The sequence below is a fragment of the Meriones unguiculatus genome, chromosome 4, assembly GCF_030254825.1.
Source record: "Meriones unguiculatus strain TT.TT164.6M chromosome 4, Bangor_MerUng_6.1, whole genome shotgun sequence".
Taxonomy (NCBI): domain Eukaryota; kingdom Metazoa; phylum Chordata; class Mammalia; order Rodentia; family Muridae; genus Meriones; species Meriones unguiculatus.
This window is the reverse complement of record NC_083352.1, coordinates 105,741,612-105,768,172: the sequence shown is the minus strand read 5'-3', so window position 1 is coordinate 105,768,172 and position 26,561 is coordinate 105,741,612. Positions and strand designations below refer to the sequence as shown.

The following is a 26,561-nucleotide window of genomic DNA, read 5'->3' as shown; positions in this document are numbered from 1 at the left end:
GAGAAGCATATGCAATTTGCTTTAAACAATGCAAAGAAATAGATGCCCACACATGTGTATGCATGAATATGGATAGATTATAAACATACACAGTCTTGCCAAAGGGCACAGAAGTGTTCTCATTATACCAGTTTTTCAACTTTTCATAGCTAGCGAAGCTGTTTGTTTGTTCATTCATTTTAATGTTCTAGGAAAATGTGTTTTGCACAGCAGCAAGCTCCTCTTCCTCTGGGGTAGTCTGGTGTGAGCAGAGGTGAACCATCCTGTATACTGGTTACAGAATGCAGCCAAGGCATCTTCTTATCTTAGGGAACCCAGGACGTGGTGTGGAGAGGTGAGACACAGCCATCACAGCCTGGGGCAGTGCTCACAGAGGTCCTGGACATGTCCTGGTTTTTAGTGGCCTGGGCTCACTTCTAGGTTGGTGGCTTCAGCAAAGTGTCACAGAGTGGGGCCCGAGCTGGCCTCACAACACTGTAGATCCCTGTCAACCGGCAATGAACCTGCCATCCTTTCACCTGAGCTCTGACCCAGGCCTGACTGGTGTGCATTTGGGAACAGGGTACAGACTGTGGCTGAATGTGTATTTCAGGTACATGCTGGGTCTGGTCACCTGAGTTCAGATGCCCTAAGTGGACTGTGCCCTTCACCACACCAGGGCACTCTGTGAACAGTTAGTTCCCTGGGCAGGATCACACAGCCGGCACACTTCAACTCATCCCTCCCGACCCAGGTCAGAAGTCTGTCCTAACCCACAGAGTCTCCCTTGCATCAGTCCCAGTGACTAGGTATCTAGATCTTTCGTCCATGTGACTCCTTCCACCCACACATTTAAGCAGCTTTCATGTGCTAGAGCTGTGCACACCTCATGTTTGCTAGGTAAATGTTATGTTGGTCTGAGGAGACTGAGGAAGGACGATTGCAAGGTCAAGGGCAGCCTAGGCTAGAGGTGAGCTTAAGACCAGCCTAGTGACATAAAATGGAAAATGGAGAGAGATCTAGGGATGTGATTCATGGCTAAGCACTTGCCTGGCAGGATGAGCACCTGGGGTTCAGTCCCTAGCACCAAAATAAACATGACAGGGAAATGAAGGTGCCGGAAGCCATGATGTCTGCCTTCTCATGCCAGATATGCTAGCATTGAGGAAACTTGTGGATCAGTGAGTGGAATCTGCCTCAGGGGACACATCAGGTATTAGAACTGTCTCCCAGAGACCTAACAACTCCTGAAAACTTTGCTCTGGTTTCTTCCAGAAGCCTTTGAACTTTTCTGATGTTTCTGAGCTGCAGCAACAACCCTCTGTGTGTGGAATTGGTTCCAGCTCCTCACAATCGCTAAGTCACTGCTTGGGTTGCAAGATCTAGCCGTTTGCTTTAAACTTTCTTTTTTTTTTTTTTAATTTTTCCTGGACAGTGAGGTGTATCCTGAGCTGTGGATTAATACCTTCATAAAAATGTCTGTAGACAAGTGCCCTGTCTTATTTATGTTACTGTCTGAGAGGGAAAGAAGTTTCCTGAGACTTTTCTCTTACCTGTCACATGTTTTTGTCTTGAGGAAATCAAGAGGCATCCAAAAGGAAATGTCCAGTTTGTTTTGGATTTCTTCTCTTCTGGCATGGCACAAAACCAGGAAATGGGAATCCTTGCTTATACGGAGCATCTAGCGTTCCCCCTTGCTGTGCGTGTAGTAAGTGTTCAATAAGTATTAGCTGAACCAAAGCTTCTTCTCATCCATCTTTGTGGTTCACACAGAGATCTAGGGATGTCATTCATGGCTAAGCACTTGCCTAGTGGCAGGATGAGCCTTGGGGTTCGTTTAAAAATAGGGGAGGATTCTGTGAGCCAGGCCACTATTGTCTGAAACTCTGTGTGTGTGTGTGTGTGTGTGTGTGTGTGTGTGTGGTGTTACACCTGTGTATGTGTTCAAATGTGTGTGGGCACATGAACATGTGTACACATGTAGACGGTTGACCTTGTGTGTCTTGACTTAATGAACCTCCATCTTGGTTTTTTGGCATGTTTTTACAGTTACATATATATATATATACATATATATATGTATATATATATGTATATATATAGTTTGTGTGTATGCTTGGATGCGACACAGTGCTAACGGGGAGCCAAAGAACTACCTAACAGAGTTGGTCTGCTCCTTCTTATGAGGGAACTGGGAGTTGAACTCGGGCTTGGCAACAGCTTTTGTCCGTGAAGCCATCTGAAAGGCCCCACCTTGTTTTTTGAGGCAGCGTCTCTCACTGAACCTGAAGTTAACCAGCTGTGTAAGACTGGCTGGTCAGTGAACCCCAGCATCCTCCTGTCCCTGCCTCCCCCATTACAAGAGTGCCCAGGATTCAAACTCAGACCCTCAAGCCTGTATGGCCAATACTTTACCCCCAAGCCCTCTGAAATGCTTCTTGAATCTCTTGGCGCAGATTCCCTGCCCACCTCCAGCACCAGCTCCTGCTCTTTACCTAGGCTGCACTCTCTGTCATCATGTCCACCACCCCACCCCCACCTCCCTGAGTCATTCCTGCAGGGAACATCCTGCTGAGCACTGGCCTCTGGAAGTCCTATTTCACCCATCGGGATCCGCCTGAACCTGCCATCCTCTAGGAAGATTGCACGTTGTCTTGGCCGCCTCCTGAGCGCCGTGTGCCTCGCACTGTATTTGCAAACACCAGAAAATCAGAATAGATCTTTGAGGAACACTTAGTACCCTTTACAAATGTGTGAAAACATTCAGTTGCTGTAAAAACTCCTTTTCAAGAAAATAAGGTCCGATTAGCGTTGACTTCTGTGTCAGGGGAGCCCGTGTTTCAAAGGAATTCCCTCTGCTCATTCAACTCCTAGTTTGTGATGCCCCTTCCATACTGGCCTGCTCTGGCCTAGGTGTTGCTACCGCAGAGGTGAGGGAGTGGGTGTCATGGATGGCTTGCTGGTTCCTGCGGGGTCAGAGGTATAGAATGCAATGCTATGAAACTGGCTTTGCTACGCATTTTTTACTTCTCTCTCTCCGTAGGAAGGGTGGTTACGGGGGTGTGAGTGAGTGCCTCTTCAATGGAAGATACCTTATGGAGGTTGGTTTGCTCCTTCAAGATCCAGGGCTAGAACCCTGGTCCTCAAGCTCTGCAATGATGCGCCTTTTCCCGCTGAGCCATCTTGCTTTGCTAATTTTAAAGTCTAATGATATAGAAGAAATTCAGATTAAGAGTGACTTATAAGACTGGACGTCACTCAGGGGTGCCAGCCTGAGGCATGACGCTGTCAAAACCTGGGCAGGGGTAGCCTCTGGCTTCTTTCAAATGACTTCCTATAACCTCCCCCACACTAAGCTTTTCCTCCCCAACACAGGTGACAAAGTGCCCGCTGCAGGGGCAGCTTGCTCCAGTGGCTGCATAGTGACCTTTCTGGCAAGTGTTTGGCCGAGGAGACGGCCTACGCTGAATAAGAGGGGATCAGGAATGCCCAACTGTCCGACCCAGTAGCCGCGGCAGCCCCTCGCAAATGGGGCTTCATCGTATCCGGCTAACTACTGGAAGCGGGCCTGGGTAGGAGCCTGAGCTGGAGCAGTTCCAGGGACTCGCGCGCCACTCGCCCCCAACGGTGGCCCGGAAGGCGCAGTGCGGCCCGCGCCCCGCCTCCGCCGGCGCCCCCTCGCGCCCCGGGTGGGCCCTGCAGGGCGGCGCGGCCCGGCGGCGGCGGGGAAGGCGGGGCGGCGAGGCCGGGCGGGCCGGGGCGGCGCCGAGCCCCGCCGGAGCAGGGCGCAGGGTGCTGGGCGACCCGGCCGGGGGCGCCGGGGCGAAGATGGCGAGCGTGGGGTTGCAGTTCCAGGCGAGCGCCGGGGACGCGGACCCCCAGAGCCGGCCTCTGCTGCTGCTGGGCCAGCTGCAACACCTGCACCGCGTGCCCTGGAGCCACATCCGTGGGAAGCTGCAGCCCCGGGTCACCGAGGAGGTGAGCGGGCCGCGGCCGCCATGCACCCGCCAAGCCCAGGCCTTGGGACACAGGCTCCGCCTCGCCCGCGCGCCCCGCCGGGCCCAGGGCGCTAGCCGGCGACAGGCCTGGTCTTCTGTCCCGGAGGCCCTGGCTGCAGCGAGGCCTGGCCTGTGTCGCCGGCCTGCCTGGGCCCAGCCACCTGCACCCGCACCGCCGGGCCTGGCCTTCCAGAGAGCCCAATGGCAGCTTCCCGCGTGGTCTCTGGCCTTGAGACCCGATTCCATGGAAATTGGCCAAGGCCCAGGAGCCGGGCTTCCAAATGTTTGAAGCAGAGGGTCCCCAGACAGGCCTTGCCAGCCCGAGGCGCAGTCCCACGAGGGTGGAAGGGTGCCAGAGAGACACACAGCTTGCCTGGTGGTGCTTGGGAAGTCTTAGACTAGCAGGTGTGGCCATCAAGGCATCTCCCGACACACAACACACGTTTTGAAGCCGGGCCTGTCTCATGTCTCCTTTCTAATCTAGCTCTGGCAGGCAGCTCTGGCCACGCTCAACCCCAACCCCACGGACAGCTGTCCCCTCTACCTGAACTGCGCCGCAGTGGCAGCACTGCCTTCCAGAGTGAGCCGGCATAACAGCCCTTCTGCCGCCCACTTCATCACCAGGCTTGTGAGAACCTGCCTGCCTCCTGGAACCCACCGGTGCATCCTGGTGAGTGCTAGGCCGTTCAGTGTACCCAGAGAGCCCATGGCCCACCTCAAGCAGAGCTTGCTGTCCCGTGTGACCTCCCGTTCTAACTCTTCAACCACCGAGTGATTTACGCCAGATCAGTTTGCGTGACAAATCAGAGATGCCAGCTTAGATTTATTGAGGCCTGGGCTTATGTCTGTGCCCTGCTCGTCTGTCTGGGAAAGAGCGGACAACATCTGGTGGCAGACATATTTCTCACGCAGCCTCAGGTTACTGTGGGGCACGGAACTCTCTCGATTTGTCCGCTGTAGGGCTGGTGTTGGGACGGACCTCGGGGCATCCCTTTGTAGCCTCAGTTCCATCCTGTTTCTCTCTCACTACAGATGGTTTGTGAACAGCCTGAGGTTTTTGCCTCTGCCTGTGCCCTGGCGCGAGCCTTCCCACTCTTCACACACCGCTCAGGGGCATCCCGGCACACGGAGAAGAGGACGGTCGTGGTGGAGTTCTTCCTGGTGGGACAGGACAATGGCCCCGTGGAAATGTCCACCTTGCAAGTGGGTGTCTGGAAAGAGCAGCGGGCCCCCTCCAGGAGGGTCTTTTGTGTTGTGTTTTCAGGTCCCCGTTTGTTCCATTAGAGTTTGTTGAGTGCCTGCTTTGTGCCTGGTACAGTTGTGATTTTATTCTGCACTGTTGTACCCTTGGGTGGGTAGCACTTTTAAGTGTGTTGTGTCGCTGAAGCCTCAGAGGAAACCCTTGCAGGCTGGAAACCGTTGCCAGCCTGTCTGTCAAGGGAGGCACCTGAGTGAGGCTGCCTTCCCTGTCCCCAACCCCATTGCTTTGACCTCACTCCACCCAACACCCAGAGACCAGCTTGTCCGTCCACTTTGGTCTCAGAAGTGCTGTCACTTGAGCCCTAAGCAAGCCCCCTCCTTGGGGCCTCTGTCCTCTGTCTCCCTGATAAAGTGAAAAAGCAAGCAGGCCCCCACCTCAGCTCTCTGTGTTCTTGAAAACAGTCTAGTTGCTTTGCTTCTTTTAACCCCCTTTCTCAACTAACACATCCAAGCCTGGTTTTGGCGCCTTCTTTGTTTCCGAAGGCCACAATGTAGCCACTTCTCCTTGAAGCATGCCCTTTGACCCGACTAGCCTTCAGCCTCTTGCTTTCTCTTCCTGGCTTCTCTGGCCACAGTGCCACCACTCTGGTAGGTTTCAGCTACCTGTGGACTTCATCTGGCAATCGACACTGAAGTCCGGCCATGTCTGTCCCTGTCTATAGGGAGTCCCTCTGAGCTTCAGGTTCACTTCCTACCAGATCCCAGCCTTCTTCCCGCAGCCTGCTAGCCTCGGACACTCTCGACCCTTCTGCCCAGCCTTCTACCCTCCCACAGCGGACTCCCTGCATCCCTCAACTAGCCAGGTGTGCTCATGTCTGGGCACTCTGTGGTGCAGTGCTACCTCCTCCTTTTTCCTCACCCGGGCACCCCCAAGACCCTCTTTCCTAGAGCCCCAGGTCCTGTAGACTTTAACTAGTTGCTTCATCCTTGTCTCTACTGACACTGCTCCCAGTCATCTGAGGGTCTGTCACGATGTCTGACATGTAGCAGGCCTTACACAAACGGGCACAGAAGGGAATGGATGTTGTCTCTCTTGTCAGGTGGGAAGAAAGGCTCATATTCTCTTCCCTCACTCAACTCCGTGCCTGTGGAGGGTCTGCAGGATTACAGCTACCTCCCTTGAGGCCAGTCCTCTCGGCCCAACACACATCCCACGCAGGCCACTGACTGTTGTCAGGTGGCAGGGGCCTCAGAAGCACAGCTCATATTTGAGCTGTCAGCTCCCAGGTCTCCACTCGGAGCCTTCGAGGTTTAATTACCTGGGACAGGCAGTGGCTCTTGTGATGATCAGACAGCGGGGGCGGTGGCCGGCTGGCAGAATCGACCTGTGCCTGCCCTCCTGACATACAAGTCTGGGGGAGGTGATGATGAACTTCAAGCTGCTGCCCTGCGCCCCCGCACGCCCCTTAATATCTGTTTCTTGCGGCCAGCACAGAGGCACTGACGTCGCCAGCTATCCCTGGCTTCTGAGGTTTTGGGTATATGATGGGATTAGATGGAGGTAGAGGGATACTCAAGTCAGCTAGGAGGAAGGCCCTATGGCAGAGAAAGGTGGGCAGGTAGGGGTCTAGAGCTGGGCTGGCTCTGAGGAGGCACGGGACCACCCTCCTCTGGATACACCTAGCATCGACAGACACTATTGGGCTGTTTCTGGGTTGTTTTTGGCATGTGGCTAGGTGTCTGGTAGGGTCTGTGGTCACAAGTTCCTGTCCTCTCCTGGGTCCTTTGAGACTCATGTATTCTCTACCGCAGAACTTGGTCCTATTCCTTTCATAGCCATGGCCCAGGAGGGCATTCAGTGACAAGGAAGACAAGGGTAGTAGACCTCTGCCTCCAGGGGTGTCATGGAAAGCATCTTCTCAATATCCCAGGGTGGTGTGTAATGGGATCCCCAAAGCTTCTGCTCCTACCTCCTCCTTCCATGCCTTCCTTCCATAGCCCAAAGCATTCCCGTAGAGTATTATGTTTCTGATGGGGAGCTGGCTTGGAAGAGGACATCCCTTCCCACCCTACCCATGGCCCCAGTGATGAACTTTTTCTTTTCTCCTAGTGTTTAACCAATGCCACAGAAGGTGTGCGGCTAGCTGCCCGCATCGTGGACACACCATGCAATGAGATGAACACAGACATCTTCCTTGAGGTTTGTGGCCTTATCCTGCTAGAAGAGGGGCCAGACTGGAGTGAGACGGTCACTAGATCACAGGGAGAGGGCAAGGAAGCCTTAAGGTTGTCTGTGCCTACTGTGGCCTGGAAATCCCAAAACTTTTCATCAAATTCTAAAAGAGCATTATACCAACAGTCCGCCTTGCCCCCAGAAAGCCAGCATCCTCGGCTGAGGGCATGGGTAGGATGGGACCTCACTGAGGACCTCTGTAGGACCAAGACCACCAGCTGCAGGAAGCTGAGTGTGCTGGGCCAGCCTTCCTCTCCCTTCCCCCGGGTTAATCATAAGAGGCACAGCCACTGGCCTCCAAGGTGGTTCCTTTTCCCACCACCCACCCATGGATAGACTCATCTTTGGCGTGAAGCCCAGCCTCTTCTTGAGTCCAGCCTTCTTCACGTATCTCCTGCTGTTGTTTTTTCCATGAATGTGTCCAGGAGATTAGCCAAGTTGGAAAGGAGCTGGGGATCACCCCCACCATCATCCGGGATGAACAGCTGAAGACCAAAGGATTTGGAGGTGCGTAGAGCTGCCCTCCCACAGCCCTCACCCTCCAAGGGAGGCTGTGGGAACCTGAGGGGTAGGTTTAGCAATGGGGCCATTTGGCACAGGGTCCCCAGTTTCATCCTGCTGGGAACCTGAAGGGAATTGAATCAGCCTGGGTCCAGCCCACGACTAGAGCCTGGGAGGCAGTGCATCCCTGGGGGAGGTAGGGGCAGCCTTCCAGGTTCTGAGGCTGATCCTGGGAGCTACTAGACCCATGTCCTCTCATCTTCCATCTTCTCCTGCCTTCCACACACACCCCTGTTCAGAGCCAGCTCAGTGGAGCTTTCTTTTCCTCGAATACATGAGTTCATGGCCATTTTTGGCGTCCCAGTGAACAGTGTTCTCCACATAGAACATATTTCCTGTGACAGTCATGTAATGGGGGCTATCTTGGGCTACAAGTCTCTCTGAAAGCTCCCTCCTTCCCTGATCTCTCATACCTAGAAACTTGAGGGGAAGCTGGGCTATCTTGAGGTGCTTTTAGACTGAGCAGGCAAAAGTCACTGTCACAGTTGTCAGTGACTTTGAAACAAGTTCCTTCCAAGGACCTGGGCTCAGGAGCAATACCCTTGGTCACGTCCCTCTGCCGACTTTGTTTTCTCCTGCCGTAGCAATGTGAAGACCCCAGGAAGAAGCTCTTGCTGGCTGCTGCCTGGCCTTGGGGCTGGGGAGGCACTGCTGGTCAGACTGTCTCCTCATTGGGGTCCTCTCCAACGGGCAATGTCTACCTGAGAGCAAGGTGCCTGGGGACAAAGTTGGGAAGCATGAGCAAGCAGGATGTTCACCTAGTCTTCAGGAGGCCTTGTCACTTCTGCTGAGCCTTGTTACAGAGGAGACCCTACGGCCACCCCAACTAAGGGAAAGAGGGTGGCAGGATGGGAGTGCCTGTCAGTGTTCCTGGGGCCAGCTGCCATAGCTGTGCCAGCCCCCACGTTAATCAGTGACACATTGAGTTAATGTTGGGAAGTTTCTCTGAGGAGGTGGCAGTAGGTAGGAGGACTAGGAGTTTGTCAGCCATTTTTTTTTTGCTTTCCTCATGGTGGCTAGTGTTTGGGTGGGCACCTTGAGACATAGCCTCTGTGCTCAAGCAGGCCTTCTTTTTTTTTTTTGGGAAGACGGAGTATTGAAGCAAAGAGGGATGAAGGGAAGTATTGGTGCAAAAGCTGGAGGAGGAAGGCTCAGAGCTCAGAGTAGGGCACCAATGTGGGCGGCAGAAACCTTGAAGCATCATATGAGAATCATTTCACTCTATAGTCCTGTTCTTTTCCTCCTGGTCATGATATAATACATACATACAAGTGTATATACATACATATATATTTCCCTCAGCGAGTTTTCTGGCCTAACAATATTTTGCAGTCTTAGATGTTAGAACAGATCCGTACTCTACCATTCCACACTGGATCCAAGCAGGAGGGGGAAGGGAGATTCATTCAGGGTTGCTCTGCAGAAGAAGTATGGCGCCAGCACCGGAGTCTACAGGGTGTGTGGAAGTCCCTACTGGTGGACCCTTCTCCTCAGCCTCTTCTTTTTCTCTACACAGGAATCTATGGCGTTGGCAAAGCTGCCCTCCACCCACCTGCTCTGGCCGTCCTCAGTCACACCCCTGATGGGGCCACACAGACCATTGCCTGGGTGGGAAAGGGCATCGTCTATGACACTGGTGGCCTCAGCATCAAAGGGAAGGTGAGATGTGGATTTTGGGGTACAATTCAGACTGGCAAGTTTGAGTATCTGGTGCATTTAGTATCAGGAGTGGGCGACTGTTTTATTTAAAATCCCTCCTCTTCTATCCAACACAATTATTTCCAGGACTACTCAGGAAATGGAACTAATAATACAACTTTAAAAATAAACCCAATAGCAAACATTCTCTTTTATTGAATTCCACACATATTATCTTGCCAGCTGAAATTTTTTGAAAAGAAAAATATTCCCATCCAAATAAAGAGAGCAGCAGCATATTAACACTTCAGATAGCATTAATGTATTTTAATATGGAAAAGACTCACAAAGCATCGTTCATCTTAGGCTCTGCTAATTGCTAATGGACTACAGCATCCAGGATGTTTATCTGGGTTCCTCATCCTATGAATCTGACTTTATCCAACCTTCTGCACATGTGTTGGACACACAGGGGAACCAGGGTTGTTCGTCTGCCCTACTCGGAACCCCAGACCACTGTTCCTGTAACGCTGGGGGTTTCTGTCACCCCAGAAAAATGATGCCAGAGGTTTCTGGGAAAAAAAGAAAAAAAAAATCCAAGCTCACATTGTAGAACTTGCAATGCTGGCCATCTCTGAAGTCTCTGAGACCCACAGCCATCACCTATGTGTGCATCAAAATGTCTCTAACACCACGAACAAAGGTTTACAGAGAACAAAAGAATAGTAGGTGTTGGGGCTGGTCACGCTGTCCTTTCCCTGGGGCTCCATGCTGTACCCGGAGCATAGATGGCCCCCTCTGCAGCTACCCCAGCAGCCTTGCCCTTTGTAGCATTTGCAAAGCATCAGCGGAGCCTGCCTACCAGGGTCAGTGGCCTTTTTACTCCACCCACAAAGAAGAGGGTGTTTAAATCATAAAGCCATAGTCCACTGAGTGGAGACGACCTTGTTGATATGGGTAAAGCAATAGTAACTACAGCAGTTGTTTAAACTTCAAGGAACTGAAGGTTTGGGGGAGGAATGTTTGGTTTCCACCGTCATATAGAAGCAGGATAGCTGCTTTATTGCTGCTGAAAAATCCCACGCAGGCCACGTCCCTGGCATCTAGCATACCAGGCCTGAGCGCTGCCCTTTTGCTCTTACCTTGTGTGGGAGGCAGAGCCCAGCTTATCCTTGATGTGGTCATGTTGATGAGTCAGAGCATGGATCGTGGCTTTCCAGACCAGATCCCTGTGATAAAAGCTGTAACTCCTGTCACTCAGGAGGAGCAGTGAGCCAGAGGTCCTCCCACTCAGCCTCTGCTGTACAGTTTCAAAGAAGCCAGGGACTCCAGAGGACTGAAAATGCAGCCAGAGCACAGGGCTCCAAGCCATCCTTCTAGAACTTGACAGCTAGTCCTCCTGTGCTCAAACTGACTTGCAAACATGTAGTAGACGCGATGACCACATTGGGCATGCTGGTTCTTCTTAACCAACCCTCTTGCCCCATACCCTTGAGAACATCTCACCCCACTTCAGGGTGAACCAGGGCACTTTCTGAGTCTTACTGAGTACCAGGCAGGGCAAGACAGTGAGGTTTCAGGAGCTAACGTGCAGGCGCTTCCACAGCTCCACTCTAGGGCCGGACATAAAACCCAGCCTAGCAAGGAGGGTGGCACACGTGGTACCTCAAGAGCGAACCAACAGTATGGACCTCTCGGCGAGTGAGCTGGCTGGCACCAGCAAAGCTGCTGGTTTTGTGCAGCCCATCTCAGCTCTGCTCGCAGAGAGTTGGGTGGCAGCTCAGCCTTGGTGGAGCAGCAGGTCCTGGGAGGCCTCAGACGGTCTCCCTGCCCTCTCAGCCCTCTCTCAAAGTACCGATCCTAAGTGAGTTTGGGTGGTAATGCTGATTATTGCCTGGTGGGTCCTGTGTAGGAGATTAGAATTAAAACTGGGATCCATTTGAAGACAGTGCACCATGAATAGTAAAGCTTCATGAAGATAATGTAATTTTCACAATGAGAAACAGTTCCAAGTGTGGCATTGTACATTTATCAATCTCTCCTTCGAGAGAGCTTATCAGAAGAGATACTGTGCCGCCTGTGCTGAGAGCCTGGGCCACATCTTCTCCCTGGGGTGCATCTAGACAGTCTGGCCCCACACGTTTCAGAATGACAACAGGAAGGAGTCGTGCCCCGTAACCATTCTTTGATATTCTACCCAAGCTCCAGATGTGGTGTTTGAATGATTATTCTGACATGGATCCCAGAGCAGTAAGTGAGCTGTCTAGAGTGTCAGATGTCTGTTTTGTACATGGTGGGTGGATCTTTTGGAGGCTGTCAGCACACAGGGCTATGCATGAGCAGTGCATTTGGTTTACCTTTCTGACACCAGAAACTTCACAGTCTTTTATGTCACCGTTAGCTCATCAGAGAAGTCCTTGAGCGTGGGGAGGCTGTCAGATGACATACACAAGTTTCTTGAAGTTTCGCCTTGTCCCGGCGAGCTCGTTAGCCTGTGATGAGTGCTGCCCTGTGCTGTCCCAGTGAGGCCTGCGCTCTTGTTACTGTGTCAGATGCCTTAGATGGGAACTGTCTCTTGCTGCTGCCTCAGGCAGTGGCTGCCTGGGCCTGTCACTCTCATGACTGCCCTGTGCTCCGACTGACCTGGAAGAGGCAGCAGAGGTGTGTCGCCATGGAATAAGGACAGTGACTCGCACTCCAGTGAGATTCTTATCTTTTTAAAAATTATTATTACTTTTAAGTATTATTTTAAATATTATTATTATTATTAAATATTATTGTTATTTTTTATTTTTTTTGTGTGTGTGTTTTGTGAGACAGCACTGGGAACTGAACTCAGTCCGCTCAGAAAGTGTTCTCAGCCTCTCTCCAGCCCTAGGAGAGTTTTTAAACTTAAAATTATCAAACTTAACATTACTGCTTCATGGAGGGGCTTTTTCAAGTGAGGTCATCCTGACTTGATTTTCCTGGAGTATATGAACAGGAAGCCAGTGACCTAGTTCACTGTGAGACCGTATTCTCCAATAGACCAGGGCCCTGACACTTTCACTACCTGTGGCTTCTGTGCATGTGTCAGCGTGACAAGGGCAGATGGTACCTCAGCATTGAGAACCTTTTCCTTTGTAACACAGGGGAGTCAGGAGGCCTCACGTAAGCAGCTGAGCTTGGCAGTTTGCTTGGGAGGTGACACCTGTGCAAGGACACACTGTGTTCCATGAACAGCTGTCACAGACATTTCCTGGGTGGGTCATTTTGAAATGTTTGCTGCTGGGTCTGGGGCCCCGTTTCTTCATGTCAGCAGGCCTGTGCTTTCTCTCTGGCTAGGTCAGAAACACGGCTTCTTTTCAGTATTCAAGATGGATTGTTTTCACCTGACATAACTATAAAAGCGGCCCTGTCTATGTTCAAAAATACTTTGAGCTAAAATTCAAGCTCGTGATACAACAGGGACTCCAAAAATCACTGTACATTTCATGCCAGAATTTGTATTTCTGAGGACCTGTTGTTATTTAAAATATAAGCCTGTCCATTTGGCAGTTTGGAAGCCTATATAACGTAAATGTGTTCCAACATAAGTAGTTCACAGGAGATGACATTTACATTGGTGGCAGGGGTCTTCAGCTGAATGTGGTAGGGCAGAGATGCCCCCTGCTGATAGCTGGATGGCAGTGGCGTAAGGGATGGCCCAGGCACGCTCTGTGCAGTCAGATAGGAACTGCTGGGTAGGGAGAGGGACAGACACAGAGCTGGGCCTCCCCAGAAAAAAAATAAATGAAATAAATAAAAAAAAAAAAATTACAGGGGTGGGCAAGGAAAGACCAGTGAAAGAGGCTTCAAGCGGTCTCTGTAGGAGTAGATGGAAGACGGACCAGGATGGTATGAGCATCTGTGACAGGGGCTGGAAAGAAGTCAAAGCTTCGGAAAGGCTTGGGTACAGGGCTCCTTCTTGCAGAATTGAACAGGACGCTATGGAGGCTGTAGCCTCGCTGTGGCTGGAGTTGGAGAAACCAAAGGTGAGGGAATCAGCAGACTGTGTGTCTGACTGTAGTTGGACTCAATCGTAGAAACCAGAGAGAGCCACACACAGGTTGGCTGCCAGCTAGTGTTTCAGGGAGGATGGGATAGCATGGGCCTAGGGTTACTGTGTCTTTCCCTCCTCAGAGTAGACCACAGGAACTTGTGAGTGTAGAACACAAGCAAAATGGCTTATTGGCAAAAACATCACCTCTAGGGTCCTATATCTGAGGAAGAACCAATAGGTCTGATTGCCACTCAGTTGCCTGGCCAAGCCTCTTGAGGTGCTGCCTGGGTGACCCCACAATAGCCTCGATTTCTATGGAGTTTGGGTAGTAAAGAGGGTAGAGGCCTGAGTATACACTCCCAAGCTGGCATGGTGTCCGGGGCTCTGTGGGAAAACCCAGTCATGGTGAGTCTGGCCACTGGTAGCTTGTTGGCCTCCATCATATTATCTATTGCTCCATTGCCCCCAAACTCTGTATAGAGAAAAGGTACATCACCACCATTTCTGAACATTACTTCCTCTTGCTTTGGTAGAACACCGTCTTTGGCTAGTCAGTTTCATGAATTGTAGGGGTACTCAGGTAGCCCTGTGGGAGTCAGGGCCCTGGTGTGCCATGCAGGGTGGAACATTGGAGGCTCCGCTCTCTGTGTTCATGTGGCTTATACCCTCTGTTTTGTGTCACTACAGACCACTATGCCAGGGATGAAGCGAGACTGTGGGGGTGCTGCAGCCATCCTGGGAGCCTTCAGAGCTGCCATCAAGCAGGTGAGGGCACGAGTTCTGCCTTTTCTCCTTCAGACTCTGCTTGACCCTCCTCCCTCCAGGACTCCACTCCCCTGGCAGTGGCAGGGGCTTATCAGGGGTTGTTTGGTAAGAAGACCTTGTTTAGGGTGCTTGCTGAAGCTTCTCTGAAGGAAGCCATGGCTGGATGTGTGTGGAGAAGTCTCATAGTCCTGTTGTTCCTTTGCATCTAAGACATGCTGGCAAGGAAATGCTCAGCAGGGTACCCACTGTTGATCATGAAGGGTATTGGACCTCCAGGAGGTCACAGCCAGCCACTTAAGGAAAGCCCCCTGCTGTGGAAATATGCAGAGAGAGAGAGAGAGAGAGAGAGAGAGAGAGACAAACAGACAGACAGACAGACAGACAGAGAGCCTGCTTCCCCTGGTTAATTCAGATGTCCAGTTGGTGCTGACATGGCCCTCCATCCTCTTGAAAAGGAATGTGCCTCAGTGAGAGCCACAGGATAAAGAGCAATGGCGGTGACTCAGCCCATGGGATCTGTGAGTCCCCACAGCCACGCTGTAGGGGTCAAAATGAAGTAATACAGAGATGGAAAGGTTGTTTCTTGCCATTGGGCCTGGGATTGTTACCTGCAGGAGGAACTGTGCAACTGAAGTCACCGTCTGCAAATTCCTCAGTAGTAATTTGGTAAGAATGGTGATCAGGAGGCTGAGGCAGGAGGATTGCTTCACATTTAAGGTTTTCGGATGCTGTGTAGTGAGATCTGCTGTACGGTTTGGACTCTGTGCAGGGCTTTTCCCCTTCTAGTAGAGACTTCCCGAATTTGTGCCTTCAGACCTGAGCTTCACTTCCTCAGGGCCCCAATCTGTCTGTCTCCTGCTGTCTGCAGGTCTGAGGGCACTGGCTCTCCCTCTTTCATCCTCTCCAAAGCTTCCAGTCTATAATGGGACCTCTCACCTGCTTCTCCTCTCAGGGTTTCAAAGATAACCTCCACGCTGTGTTCTGCTTGGCTGAGAATGCAGTGGGGCCCAGTGCCACCAGGCCTGATGACATTCATCTTCTGTATTCAGGAAAGTAAGGCTGGCTCTCTCTTATCTCTTGCATTGTTGTTTAGACCTGTGGCTTCTTCCCAGAGCCAGACTAGGTCAGCCTGATCCTAATGGTGGGTAGAATTCCACCCTGCCCTCCATGTCAGTGCCCTCTCCCTCGGTCCCTTCCCTCATCTGTGATACCTCCTAAGGGATGAGGTGTCTCATACTCCTGGGGAGGGCATGTGTCATGAGATAGATAGAGGAGCTACTGGGGACTGGGCCCCCCTGTACCAGAGGGGTCACCCAACACTGCATTCCTGCCTGGGGCTCTGTACCTCACCCAGGACTGTAGAAATCAACAACACGGATGCGGAGGGCAGGCTGGTGCTGGCAGATGGGGTGTCCTATGCCTGCAAGGACCTGGGGGCTGACATCATTGTGGACATGGCCACGCTGACTGGGGCACAGGTGAGCGTCACACTTGACCCCTTCACTGCAGCCCCCATAAGCCTGACCCCTTTTGGCAGGTGAAAGCGAGTGGCTGTCATTTTGGAGGAAGGCAGCACATCTCATACTGTTGAACCAGAACCCTTGCTCTGATGCTTGCTCATGGTTCCTTTCTCGGCCCTCCTTTCCACCTCTTCCTTGGCATATTTTCCTGTCTGCCTGCTGCTCCACTGCTGCCTTTTGAGTTTTTCTGCCGTCTTCCCTGGTACTGGTTGCTTCCCTTGTGTCTTTTGCCTAGGGCATTGCCACAGGGAAGTACCATGCAGCGGTACTCACCAACAGCGCCGAGTGGGAGGCTGCCTGCGTAAAGGCTGGCCAGAAGTGCGGGGACCTGGTCCACCCACTGGTCTACTGCCCTGAGCTGCACTTCAGCGAGTTCACCTCAGCTGTGGCTGACATGAAGAACTCAGTGGCGGTAGGTGTGGGGCTGCCTGCACTAGTGACCATAGCCATGGGGAGTGTGTGAGCAAGAAGACCTCTGCTCCCGAGCACCAGGGGCAGCTCAGATGTCTGGTGTCACTTTGTTCAGGACACTCTCACTGAACATGCCCGGTGAACAGACCCCGCACCAGGATCTGACTCATTTGCCCCTTCAGGTCCCTTGTCCTAGGGGGAGAAAGATGCCTTGTTCCAGGTTAGAGCCCTCTTCAGCCTCTGGGTCAGCAGATGCCTCTATGGCTATAGCTGAGGTGAAGGGTGGGTTAGACAGAACCATCCAGACCCTTCCCCTGCTGCAAATGGTATGTCACCCTATGTGCTCTTATCCTCAGGACCGAGACAACAGCCCCAGCTCCTGTGCTGGCCTCTTCATTGCTTCACACATCGGATTTGACTGGCCTGGGGTCTGGGTCCACCTGGACATTGCAGCTCCAGTACATGCTGTGAGTGCCTCAGGGAAGCTCCTCAAGGCCAGGCAGCTGGCCCATGCCTGCCAGACACATCATCATTTCCTCCCCATGAGCTGGGCTATTCCCTCCCTCTTGTCCTGTCCCCACAGATCTCCTCTGGCTCAGAGGAGCTGCTTAGCTCATCAGAAAGGTTGTGTTATATGTCAGATTATCTGTGGCCCAGCCTCCAGCCAGCTGTGCTGCCCCTGACCTCTGGTCTCCTCATCCCTGGGAACAGAGTAGCTGCTGTGTGCTGCCCTCCCAGCCAGCCTAGCCTATGCATAATAGGAGGCCCAGACTATCTCCACCCTGATCTGTAGCTATTAAGTAGGCTGTGCCCGCTACCCAGTTTCTTCTGTTGGCCCTGAACATGTGAGGACATCTTCAGTAAGGCTCAAGACACCTGAAGTCTGGGTGTGTCCTGGGAGCTCTGTGTGGAGAAGGGAGATACTGGAGGCCTGAAGAGGCCCCTCTGTGCAGAGGTGCTCCTTAGCCTGTGCTCTCCACCTTCTGTCTGCAGGGTGAGCGAGCCACAGGCTTTGGTGTAGCTCTCCTACTAGCACTTTTTGGCCGTGCCTCTGAGGACCCGCTGCTGAACCTGGTGTCCCCGCTGGACTGTGAGGGAGATGCCCAGGCGGGCGACAACATAGGGCGTGACTCCAAGAGACGCAGGCTCGTGTGAGGGCCTCTTCCCACCTGGTGACACAGGGTCCCTTACCTCACTTTGCACTGACTGATTTATAGCAACTGAAAGATTAGATCTTCAGATGACCTTTGCTCTTCCCTTTGTGTGCCCACTGGCGATGGGAGTGAGTTGTTCTCTTCTCAGAAGACAGCTTAGGGGTCTGGTAGGGTCTGGGGAAGGTTGCCACAGATCCCCTAGGTCAGCATCTGCAAACTCTGTCCCTTGTCCTCCACCCTGGTCTTCAGAAACACCTCAGGTCACCTGTGTGGTGAGTTACCTCCTGATCCAGGCCCCTGCTCTAGCCAGGGCTCTCTGGGATGTCCAGCCAACCTGGGTAGGTGTGACCCTGTGCTGTGAAGCTGGAAGAGCCTCACAGCCCCTCCAAGTCATTGGAGTTGTATTAAATGTGGTCACAACATACCCTTGCCTCTGCTGGTTTTTCCTGACTCTATCTTCCAACCAGCCCAGAGTCTGGCTGAGGCTGAGTGCAGAGCTACTCCAGCCAGCAGCCCTCCACCTCCTTCTTCTGGTCCTGAGATGGCTAGTTGAACCGGTTTTACAGCCCAGAGTCATGAGCTCTGGGGCAGAGGACAGCAGTCCTCTGGCCTGTCTCCACACTTGTGGGATGGCTTCTAGAGGCTGTATTCATGTTGGGGTGGACCTTGCTCTCCTCCGCCCTGAACATGAACCTCCCTGTTCCTCCTGGAGAAGTCCTAGGCCACAAAGGACCTGGTTTGGAAAGCGCTTGTGAGTCCCAAGAGCCCAGCCAGAGTTCAGGGTCTGGACACCACGCCTGGGCTTTCGGTATGGCAGAGGAGGCAGGACTTGTAGTATCTGAAGATAAGTTTACTCCCCAGTTTGTCTTTCAACACAGTACATCCCTGTGTGACCGCCTGAGAGATCAGGGCCAGGCCCCAGGGAGTAGGGAGGGGGCATCCTACACCTTCTGGAAGGGGTGGCGAGTCAAGTTTGCAGACTATGCACACTGGAATGTTCTAAGTCCACTGACAACCTCAGCCTAGGCGCCCCAAGACTCCAGGTCTCTCTAGCGTGGAAAGAAGGTGTCTTGTTTCTGGGTCTGATACCATGCAAACATTTATCAATCACCTACTGTGTACATAGCCCCAGGTGGGCCTGAAAAGTCAGAAGCCAACTCCTAGGTCTCAGCCTTATATGGGAAGGCTTGTTTTGACAGTTAATAGCCATTGTGGGCAGTGGCCAAATGAGTGGGAAGCTATGGGCTTCTGTGCAGGGGGAGCCATGGTCGTGCTGGAGGGCAGGAGCCTTCATGGGTCATTAGCTCACTTATTTCCTTGCAGTAGGCAGCTCTCACCAGCTTCCCCTGGAGACAGCCCAGAGGAGGTAGGGGTCACCGAGGTGGTCTGGCTCCTTCTCTGAGGCAGCTGGCACCATCACTCCCCCCACCCCATGCCAGGGAGCTGTGCCCATGTGGACACAGGAAGCAGGGTCATAGAGCAGCAGGGGAACTGACTCTCCCTTGTGTGGGCACAAAGGCAGCCACAGGACTAGGGACCAGCTGGAGACCAGCTGCAGGTCCAGGGCCTGGATGGCATGCTCAGTGTTAGGGCTTCCGGGGGTGAGCCAAAGGCTCTGCTTTCCCCAAGACCAAAGGGCTTAAAGGCACAACTGTTTCCCCAAGCTCTGCTGGAACCCCAGCATTAGGAGTCAGAGGGTCACAAGACAACTACTGGGCGGATGGACACCCTTAGAGTCACGTCAGCCTAGGCTCTGCAGAACAGCACAGAAGAAATGTGGTGTGCCCAGTGTGGATGAGGAAGACATGCAGAGCCAGCTGGGCCTCCAACATCATCATGATGGTGGTGGGCTTCAGTTGTCAACCTGACACAGCCTACAGTCACCTGGGGAAAGTGTCTCACTGAGGGATTATCTCCACTGAATTGGCCTGTTGAATGTCTGTAGGGGGTTGTCTTACTTAAGTTCAACGCTGTGAAAAGACAGAGCCTACTGTTGGTGGGACCGTTTCCTAGGCAGGGTGTCCTGAACTGTGAGACAGTGGAGTGATCCAGTTCTGAGGACCACTGAAGAAGCATTCTGAGTGAGCTAGGCTGTGGTCATCACCACCATTGTCACAGTGGCACTCTGACCTGCTCAAGGAGGGAGCAGAGCCTTCACCTTCCAGGCTGGGAGCTGCCTAGCTTCTGGACTCAGAGAGCACGGAAAAAAAAAAAAAAAGACTTCCTGTCTGAATTACCACAGGGAGCTTGTGCTTCCAATGCTAAGGGAACATGGAGGTACATACCTTGTCCTTTTAGGGAGCAGTGTAAATGGCCTGAAGTGGCTTAGAAGCACAGGGGTGGTGCTGGAAGGCGTGACTTTTACAGATAGGGGGGCCCTCCCCAAGCTCACCTTCTCTGGCCGCTCCTCTGTCCCCAGTCACCAGTGCCTAAATTGTACTCATAGCCATAGGCCTGAGCACCTCAGCAGGACCACTGCCTTGCAGGACAAAGCCAGCTTGTCTCCATGCTGTAGCCTGAAGGAGTGAGAAGTATGAGATGGAAATAGTCAACAACCATGAAAGTATCCCCATTCAGGTCCCAGAAACACAAGAAGCCACTTTCCCAAAGTCAGTTCTCTCTGTGCCAGCGAAGAGGTGTTAATCAGCTTCTCTTTCACTGTGACAAAATACCTGAGGGAATCAGTGAAAACGGAAAAAGCTCATTTTGGCTTATGGTTTCAGAGGGTTCAATCCATTGCATTGATTTATAACAGATATAAGAGAGCTGGTGGGAGCTGCTTACCTCCTGCTAGCCAGGAAGCAAGAAGAGATGTCCTTCATGACTGCTTCTGTCTACCAGGCTTCACCACAGTAGCATTCAACATGAACTCCTCAGTTGCTTAAACCACCAATAAAGTTAGTGTCCTGTCTAGTTCTGTTTCTGTTACTAAAACATCCTGACAAAGAGCAGCTTAGGAGAGAAAGCATTTATTTTAGCTTAGAAATTCTTGGCTACAGTCCATCACTGTGGAAAGTTAGGGCAGCAGGAGCTTGGAGCAACTGGGCACATTGCACCCACAGTCAAGAGCAAAGAGAAATGAATGCATACACACTTGTGTTCAGCTCAGTGACTCAGCTCTTCACAGCTCAGGATGCCCTGTGTAGAGAATGATGCTGCCCACAGTGGGCTGTGTCACTCCCCTTATCATTAAGCTTAAAGACAATCACCCACAGATATCCCCAGAGTGTAGATAATCTCTCATAGAGATTGTTTCTAGATGATGCTAGGTTGTGTTAAGTAGCCGTCAATCTCATGACCCCACCACCTCAACATAGCACCACCTCCAAGCATGGATGCACTGAATGTCAATCTCCAACACAGTATCTCCAGAGGACAGATCCATTCAAAGCTAGATCCAAACTGGAAGGAAGAAACAAGGGACAGTTGGTGCCAGATCCAGCTTCTTTGCAAATAACCTGCTGCTACTTGGATCTTAGAAGGCCCAGGGCTACTCAAAGGAACTTCAGCAGGGTGGATGATCCCTTACAAGACATGACAGGTATTTTAGGAAGTAGTCCATGCTCACCTGACCCTTGGGAGGGCTAAGTTGGCCTCTGAGGCTCATTGAGATGGAAAAGATAGAGGCTAGGGGAGATAGCTCAGCCAGTGTTTGCCATGCAAGGGTGAGGACCCGAGTTTAGATGGATGGCACCCATATAAAAGCCATCACTGCAGTATGTGTCTTAATCCCAGTGCTCAGGAAGTAGAGACATGAAGATTTTGAAGCTTATTGGTCAGCTGGTCAGAAAATCAGTAGGAGACCAGTCTAACAAATTAAGGTAAGATGCAATTGAGGAAGGACACCAAATGTCAACCTCTGGTTTCTATATGTGAACACAAACAAGCACACACATATCTTTACTGCCTCCCCCACACACACATAGGTGTAAACATGCAAATCCACACACACGAACACATACAAACATGTTTTATTTTTTTTTTAAAGAAGGGAACTGAGTTGCTGGGTGGTGATGGTGCACGCCTCTAATTCTAGCACTCAGAGACAGAAGCAGGCAGAGCTCTGTGAGTTCAAGGCCAGTCTGGTCTACAAAGCAAGTTCCAGGACAGCCAGGACTACACAGAGAAACCCCGTCTCAAACAAAACAAAACAACTAACAAACAAGAAGGGGAGGGCGGACCAAGTGGAAGTTATTTGTTCAGGGGATGTTGGGGGTTAGGGGACCAATGGATAATTAGAGGACACCACTCTCTCACTGCAAATTAATTCTAACTGCGATTCTATCAGAGGCTGGTGACATCAGACACCTGTCCCCAAACCTTTGCATCCAGGCTTTTTCCAAGATGACCTTTTCTGGCACATCCCCTTCCCCACTGAAACTTGCCCCTTCTTGCCTCTCTGCTCAGAGCCCCACACCTAGAACCTCTCTTCCCAAGCTCCTCCTGCCAGCATCTCCTATGAGTTGGAGGGCTTCCGGGAAGGTTGTGCCCTGCTGCAAGGACATGCTTCTGTGCCCCCAAAAGCTTTCACTCAGGAGCTGGCTTGTAATTCCAGCAGGCTCCTCACTGCCCCGTAAATGCCTGTTGAATTTTCTGCTGTGATTCTCTGCCTGGAGCTCCAGTTCAGACTGTGTTCCCTGGTGAATTAGCGTTCAGCATTTTTGTTTGTTTGTTCTTTAACAAAAGGTTTTTTTGGTTTGAGATTCAGCAAAAATACATGCTGCATTCAGCTTCCTCTCCATTCAGGACTCACTAAATTAGTTGTTTTTCCAGTATGTTCTGAGTCCTTGCCTCAAATGAGCCTACAAGATAATGCATTTAAAAGCCCTTGGAAAAGTAGCAGCCCCACGCACATGTGGGGTGCTGTCGTCCTGTGAGCTCTTGGAAGACAAGCCCTGCAGCTGGCTCACCCCACACCCCGCCTCCACACTGGGCCTAGGTACAGGCCTTGCTGTGAAGCTCCTACACAGAGTTCAGATGAAGAAGGGCCTGTCTCCAGGTTGGTCCCCCAAAGCCCAGAACTGACTCTATACCAGAGGCACAGGGTTTGGGGTGCAGCCAGTGCTACAGGGCTCGGAAGGGAGGGAGGGAAAAACTAACACTCCTTTGAGCAGATGACTTGTTTGTATCTGTCTAATCCAAAGGCCATTTTGGCTCTCTCGGGGCCTTGCTCTGCTGCTGAGCGTTTCTGAGATCAATCCAGGGAGGATGATGCAGTCAGGAAAAAAAAATCAAACCCCCAATCTTAAAAGATTCAGAAGCCTGATTCTAATTTCCAATCCTCAGTCAGAACAAATGCTGCCTGCAGCCAGAAAGCTCTGTTCCTGTTGGCTGGGCCCTGTCCGGCTCTAGGGGGTGGGGTGAACCTTCAATCCACCCACACACACCTTTCCTTGTTTGTCATGCCTTCCTTCTTGTCATGAGCTGGATGAATCTCTGCAAAATTCCTGCCCATGCCAAGTCCAGCATGCCGTTCAGTGTAGCAATGGCACAGAGCTATATTCTTAATCACTAACGTTTATTAAACAGCACATTCATGTAAATACCCTGAACCTCAGACCCTTTTCTTGGGAGCATCTTCCCAGCCTGGGCCTTAGAAACAGCTGTCAAGAGAAGCCAAAACGGCTCTGCTAAAGGCTGGAGAGAGCTGTGTGTGGTGTTCAGGGGGCCTGTCGGGTGGGAATGAAAGCCCCAGGGCTCACCTTAGAGGCTGGTATTATTCCAACCAGAGGGTACGATGAGCTGTCACAAGAACAGCTAATATGTCGCCGGCAGTTTTTGCTGCTTGCTAGCCAGCCATGCCATTGGCTATATGCTGTGATCTTGTCCAGCACCTACAGATGCCCAAGGCCCACAGATCATTCACTGGTGTCTAGTTGCAGAGTGAGGGCATCTAACCCAGCACAGCCCACGCACTGCAAGATCTCTGTTGTCATCAATATGCCCTGATGTCTGTCCCACCCTCCACGGGGTAGGGTGCCAAAAGCTGAATGTAGAAGGTGGGTTCTGTGCACCAGACTGTGTGTGTCCAGAAATGGCCTTCCCAAGGCACTCACCAGTGAGCAAGTACCCAGGTTTCTCTGCCTATTGCCCTGGGCTCTGAGCCTTGTTTTCTGTATCTGTAAAGCACATAAGCTCTGCAAAAGCTGCATGTCATTGTATGTGCTGGTTATGTCTAGGACGTGACCTCAGTAGCACTGGCAACGGAAGGAAACACACACACACACACACACACACACACACACACACACACTGGGCTTGGTGAAAACTCTAAAGTGTTTTGCATTAGAAAGGACTATGATGCCTGGGTCCGTGGGTCAATCATGAAGGCAGCATGAGGACCAGACTCCCATCCTCAGCTCCACATACAAATATGGGTCCAGCCAAGCATACAGGCAAGACCAGCCTCTGGAGCCTGAGACAGATGAATCTCAGGAGCTTGATGGCCTGCTCATGCTACTCAACCAGTGAGTTCTGGGCTCTGTGCGAGACCCTGCCCTGCCCCAAATATGAAAAGCAACAGAGAACCATGCCCAATGTCTGCTTTTGTCCTCCATACAGAAATGCACCTCCCCAAAGGTATACAAGAGTAACCTACATACAGACATACACAAAACAAACATTATCAACAGTGAAAAAGAGAAAATATTTGTAAATTACCTACCTAATAAAGGACTGACCCAGAACACATAAACAACTATAATTCAAAATTATGTTGTAGACCGTTGTCTAGCATACACAAAGCCCTGGCTCCTCTCCCCCAGCTCATTCTCCCAAAGCGAGACAGCCTAATTTAGATGGGCACAATGACAGGCACCTGTAATTCAAGCTACTTTGGAGACCAAGGTGGGAGAGTCGTGAGCTGGGGCCAGGCCATCTCAAAAGAAAGCGAAGGCAACAACAAAGCCTCCACCAAACAGCAACAACAGAAAACAGCCTAATTCAAAAATAGGCAAAGGAGTTGAATAGACATTTTTCCTAAGAAGATACACAATCGGCTAATGAGCACATGAAAAGATGTTCAACGTGACTAATGGTTAGAAAAATGCAAGACAAAATTACAGTGAGATACAACCTCACACCCATTAGGGTGGCTGCTATGCAAGGAACCCAGAAGATAATGAATGTTGATGAGGCTGGAGGGAAATTGGAGCCGTCACGCAGGGCTGGTATGTCGCATGGCATGAGCGCTAGGGAAACAGCCTGCCGCTCTTCTAAAAGTTCGAGTGCAATTATCCATGACACAGCAGTTCTCTTCTGAGAACATCTTCAGAGAAGTGAAGGTAAGGTCTCAGAGAGAGAGGGGGGTTTAGGCCATCATGGTAGCTGCATCTTTCACTATGGCCGAACACAGAAGCAACTAGAGCAGGCATGGGTAGAGGAGGGGATAAACACAAGCCCATACAATGTGTGGTAAGTGGGCTCGAGAGAAGAGGGCAACCCGGACCCAAGCAACAACCTGGATGAACCTTAAGGCCATTCTGCCAAATGAAATTAGCCAGTTCCCATCCCACTTACCCGGGGGTCCCCAGACTACTAGATTCAAAGGTAAAGCTTGGTGGGTGGTTACTGGGCTGAGGGAAGGAAGGAAGGGGGAAGAGTTAGTTTCATGGGAATAGAGTTTTAGTTTAACAGAATCGGTGGAGTTCTGGAGGTGAGTGGTAGGGATGGTCATACAGTCTGAATCTTCTCAAAAACTCACACATTTAAAACTGAGTGAAATGGTAAATGTTATGTTGTGTATATTTTGCCACAAAAAAAACGATCTATTTCTGTGGGGGCTGGGGAAAAAAGTACTTGCTACACAATCATGAAGACCTGAGTTCAATCCCCAGAACTCCCATATAAAAAGCCAGGTGAGGTAGCAAGAGCTTGCAATCCTAGTGCTGAGGGGTAAAGACAGGAGGAATTCTTGGACACCTCCCCCCTAAACAACAAGCCCTGGGCCAGTGAGAGATCCTGTCTCAAAAAAGCAAGACAGCCTCCAGGACACAAAATCTGAGGTGGATCTCTGGTTTCCACATGCATACATGCACATGTGCACACATACCTGAACATGTCACAGACATGAAGGCACATATACAAAGAATAAATAAGGTCTTAAAAACATGTATAGTCTCTGGGCTCCTGTGTCAGGGAGGTCGGCTAGTCTGTGAATGAGCTTTAAGGCTTTGAGGCCAGCAGAATTCTGACCAACCTTGTCATTTCGGTTGCTTCAAGACTTGAAGTTTCCCCAAGACTTTCATTTGTGTGGCATCTGTTGGGGTGTCTCCTAACATAGGACACACCCTTTTCTGTTCTCCACCTACAGTAGCTGAGCTAGACAGGGCACCCTTTCAGGCAAGGCCCCAATCTGAACCAGGAAGGACATCTCGAGGGCTCCCTCCTGGCATGGCTGAGCATTATTGTGGCTTCCTTCTCCATATGTTAGGCATCTATGTTGACAAAATGCTTAAATGTTCTTGCCCAGAGATACATAACTGTAGTGGGAAGGGAAAAGCCCAGATTCCAAGGGACAGAGCCCAGTGCCTGGGTCTCAGCTTCTTCACTTCCCAGTTGATGACACACATCTGTCCCTCTACTCTGCTTCCTCCAGCCAGCCTTCTCTTGGGCCTGGGAACTCCAGACAAGACAGCCATACATGGTTCCTTGAGACCCCCAAAGGAAGGCATCATATCCTTCTGTGGTTGGGAGATGTCATGGTCCCATTTCCTCCTACTCTATAAATAAATAGCTGGCAAATGTGGAGACAGAAGAGAGGGCTACATCATCTTTCTCCTTACCTTTCAATGCATTTTTGTTCATTCAATCAACAAGCATGCATCCTATTCCTCTCCAGTGTCAGATGCCAAGAGACAATGTTGAAAAGATAATTTCCAGCTTCATGATGGTTCACACCCTAGCTGGGGTGATGGGTACTCATCAAATTGTCACACAAATAAAGACACTGAACACTGTAACAGCCTCCCTAAAACCTTAGTAGGTGATATGATGAGGACATTTTGGAGATATCATTTAAAGACTAGACAGCTGATGGATTGGCAAGTTGGCTCAGTAGGCAAAGGTAACTTGCTGCGAAGG

General features: G+C 51.2%; 1 protein-coding gene across 1 annotated transcript; it reads left to right on the top strand.

Moving 5' to 3' along the window:
- The first annotated feature begins 3,681 nt into the window (after positions 1-3,681).
- Npepl1 (aminopeptidase like 1) lies at positions 3,682-17,904 on the top strand. The gene is made up of 12 exons (XM_021644416.2): positions 3,682-3,957; positions 4,462-4,647; positions 5,010-5,180; positions 7,288-7,377; positions 7,836-7,917; positions 9,488-9,630; positions 14,318-14,395; positions 15,348-15,448; positions 15,750-15,873; positions 16,151-16,327; positions 16,683-16,793; positions 17,320-17,904. The coding sequence occupies exons 1-12, from the start codon at positions 3,808-3,810 to the stop codon at positions 17,479-17,481; spliced, it is 1,575 nt and encodes a 524-aa protein (XP_021500091.1). The 5' UTR covers positions 3,682-3,807; the 3' UTR covers positions 17,482-17,904.
- Positions 17,905-26,561: the final 8,657 nt, after the last annotated feature.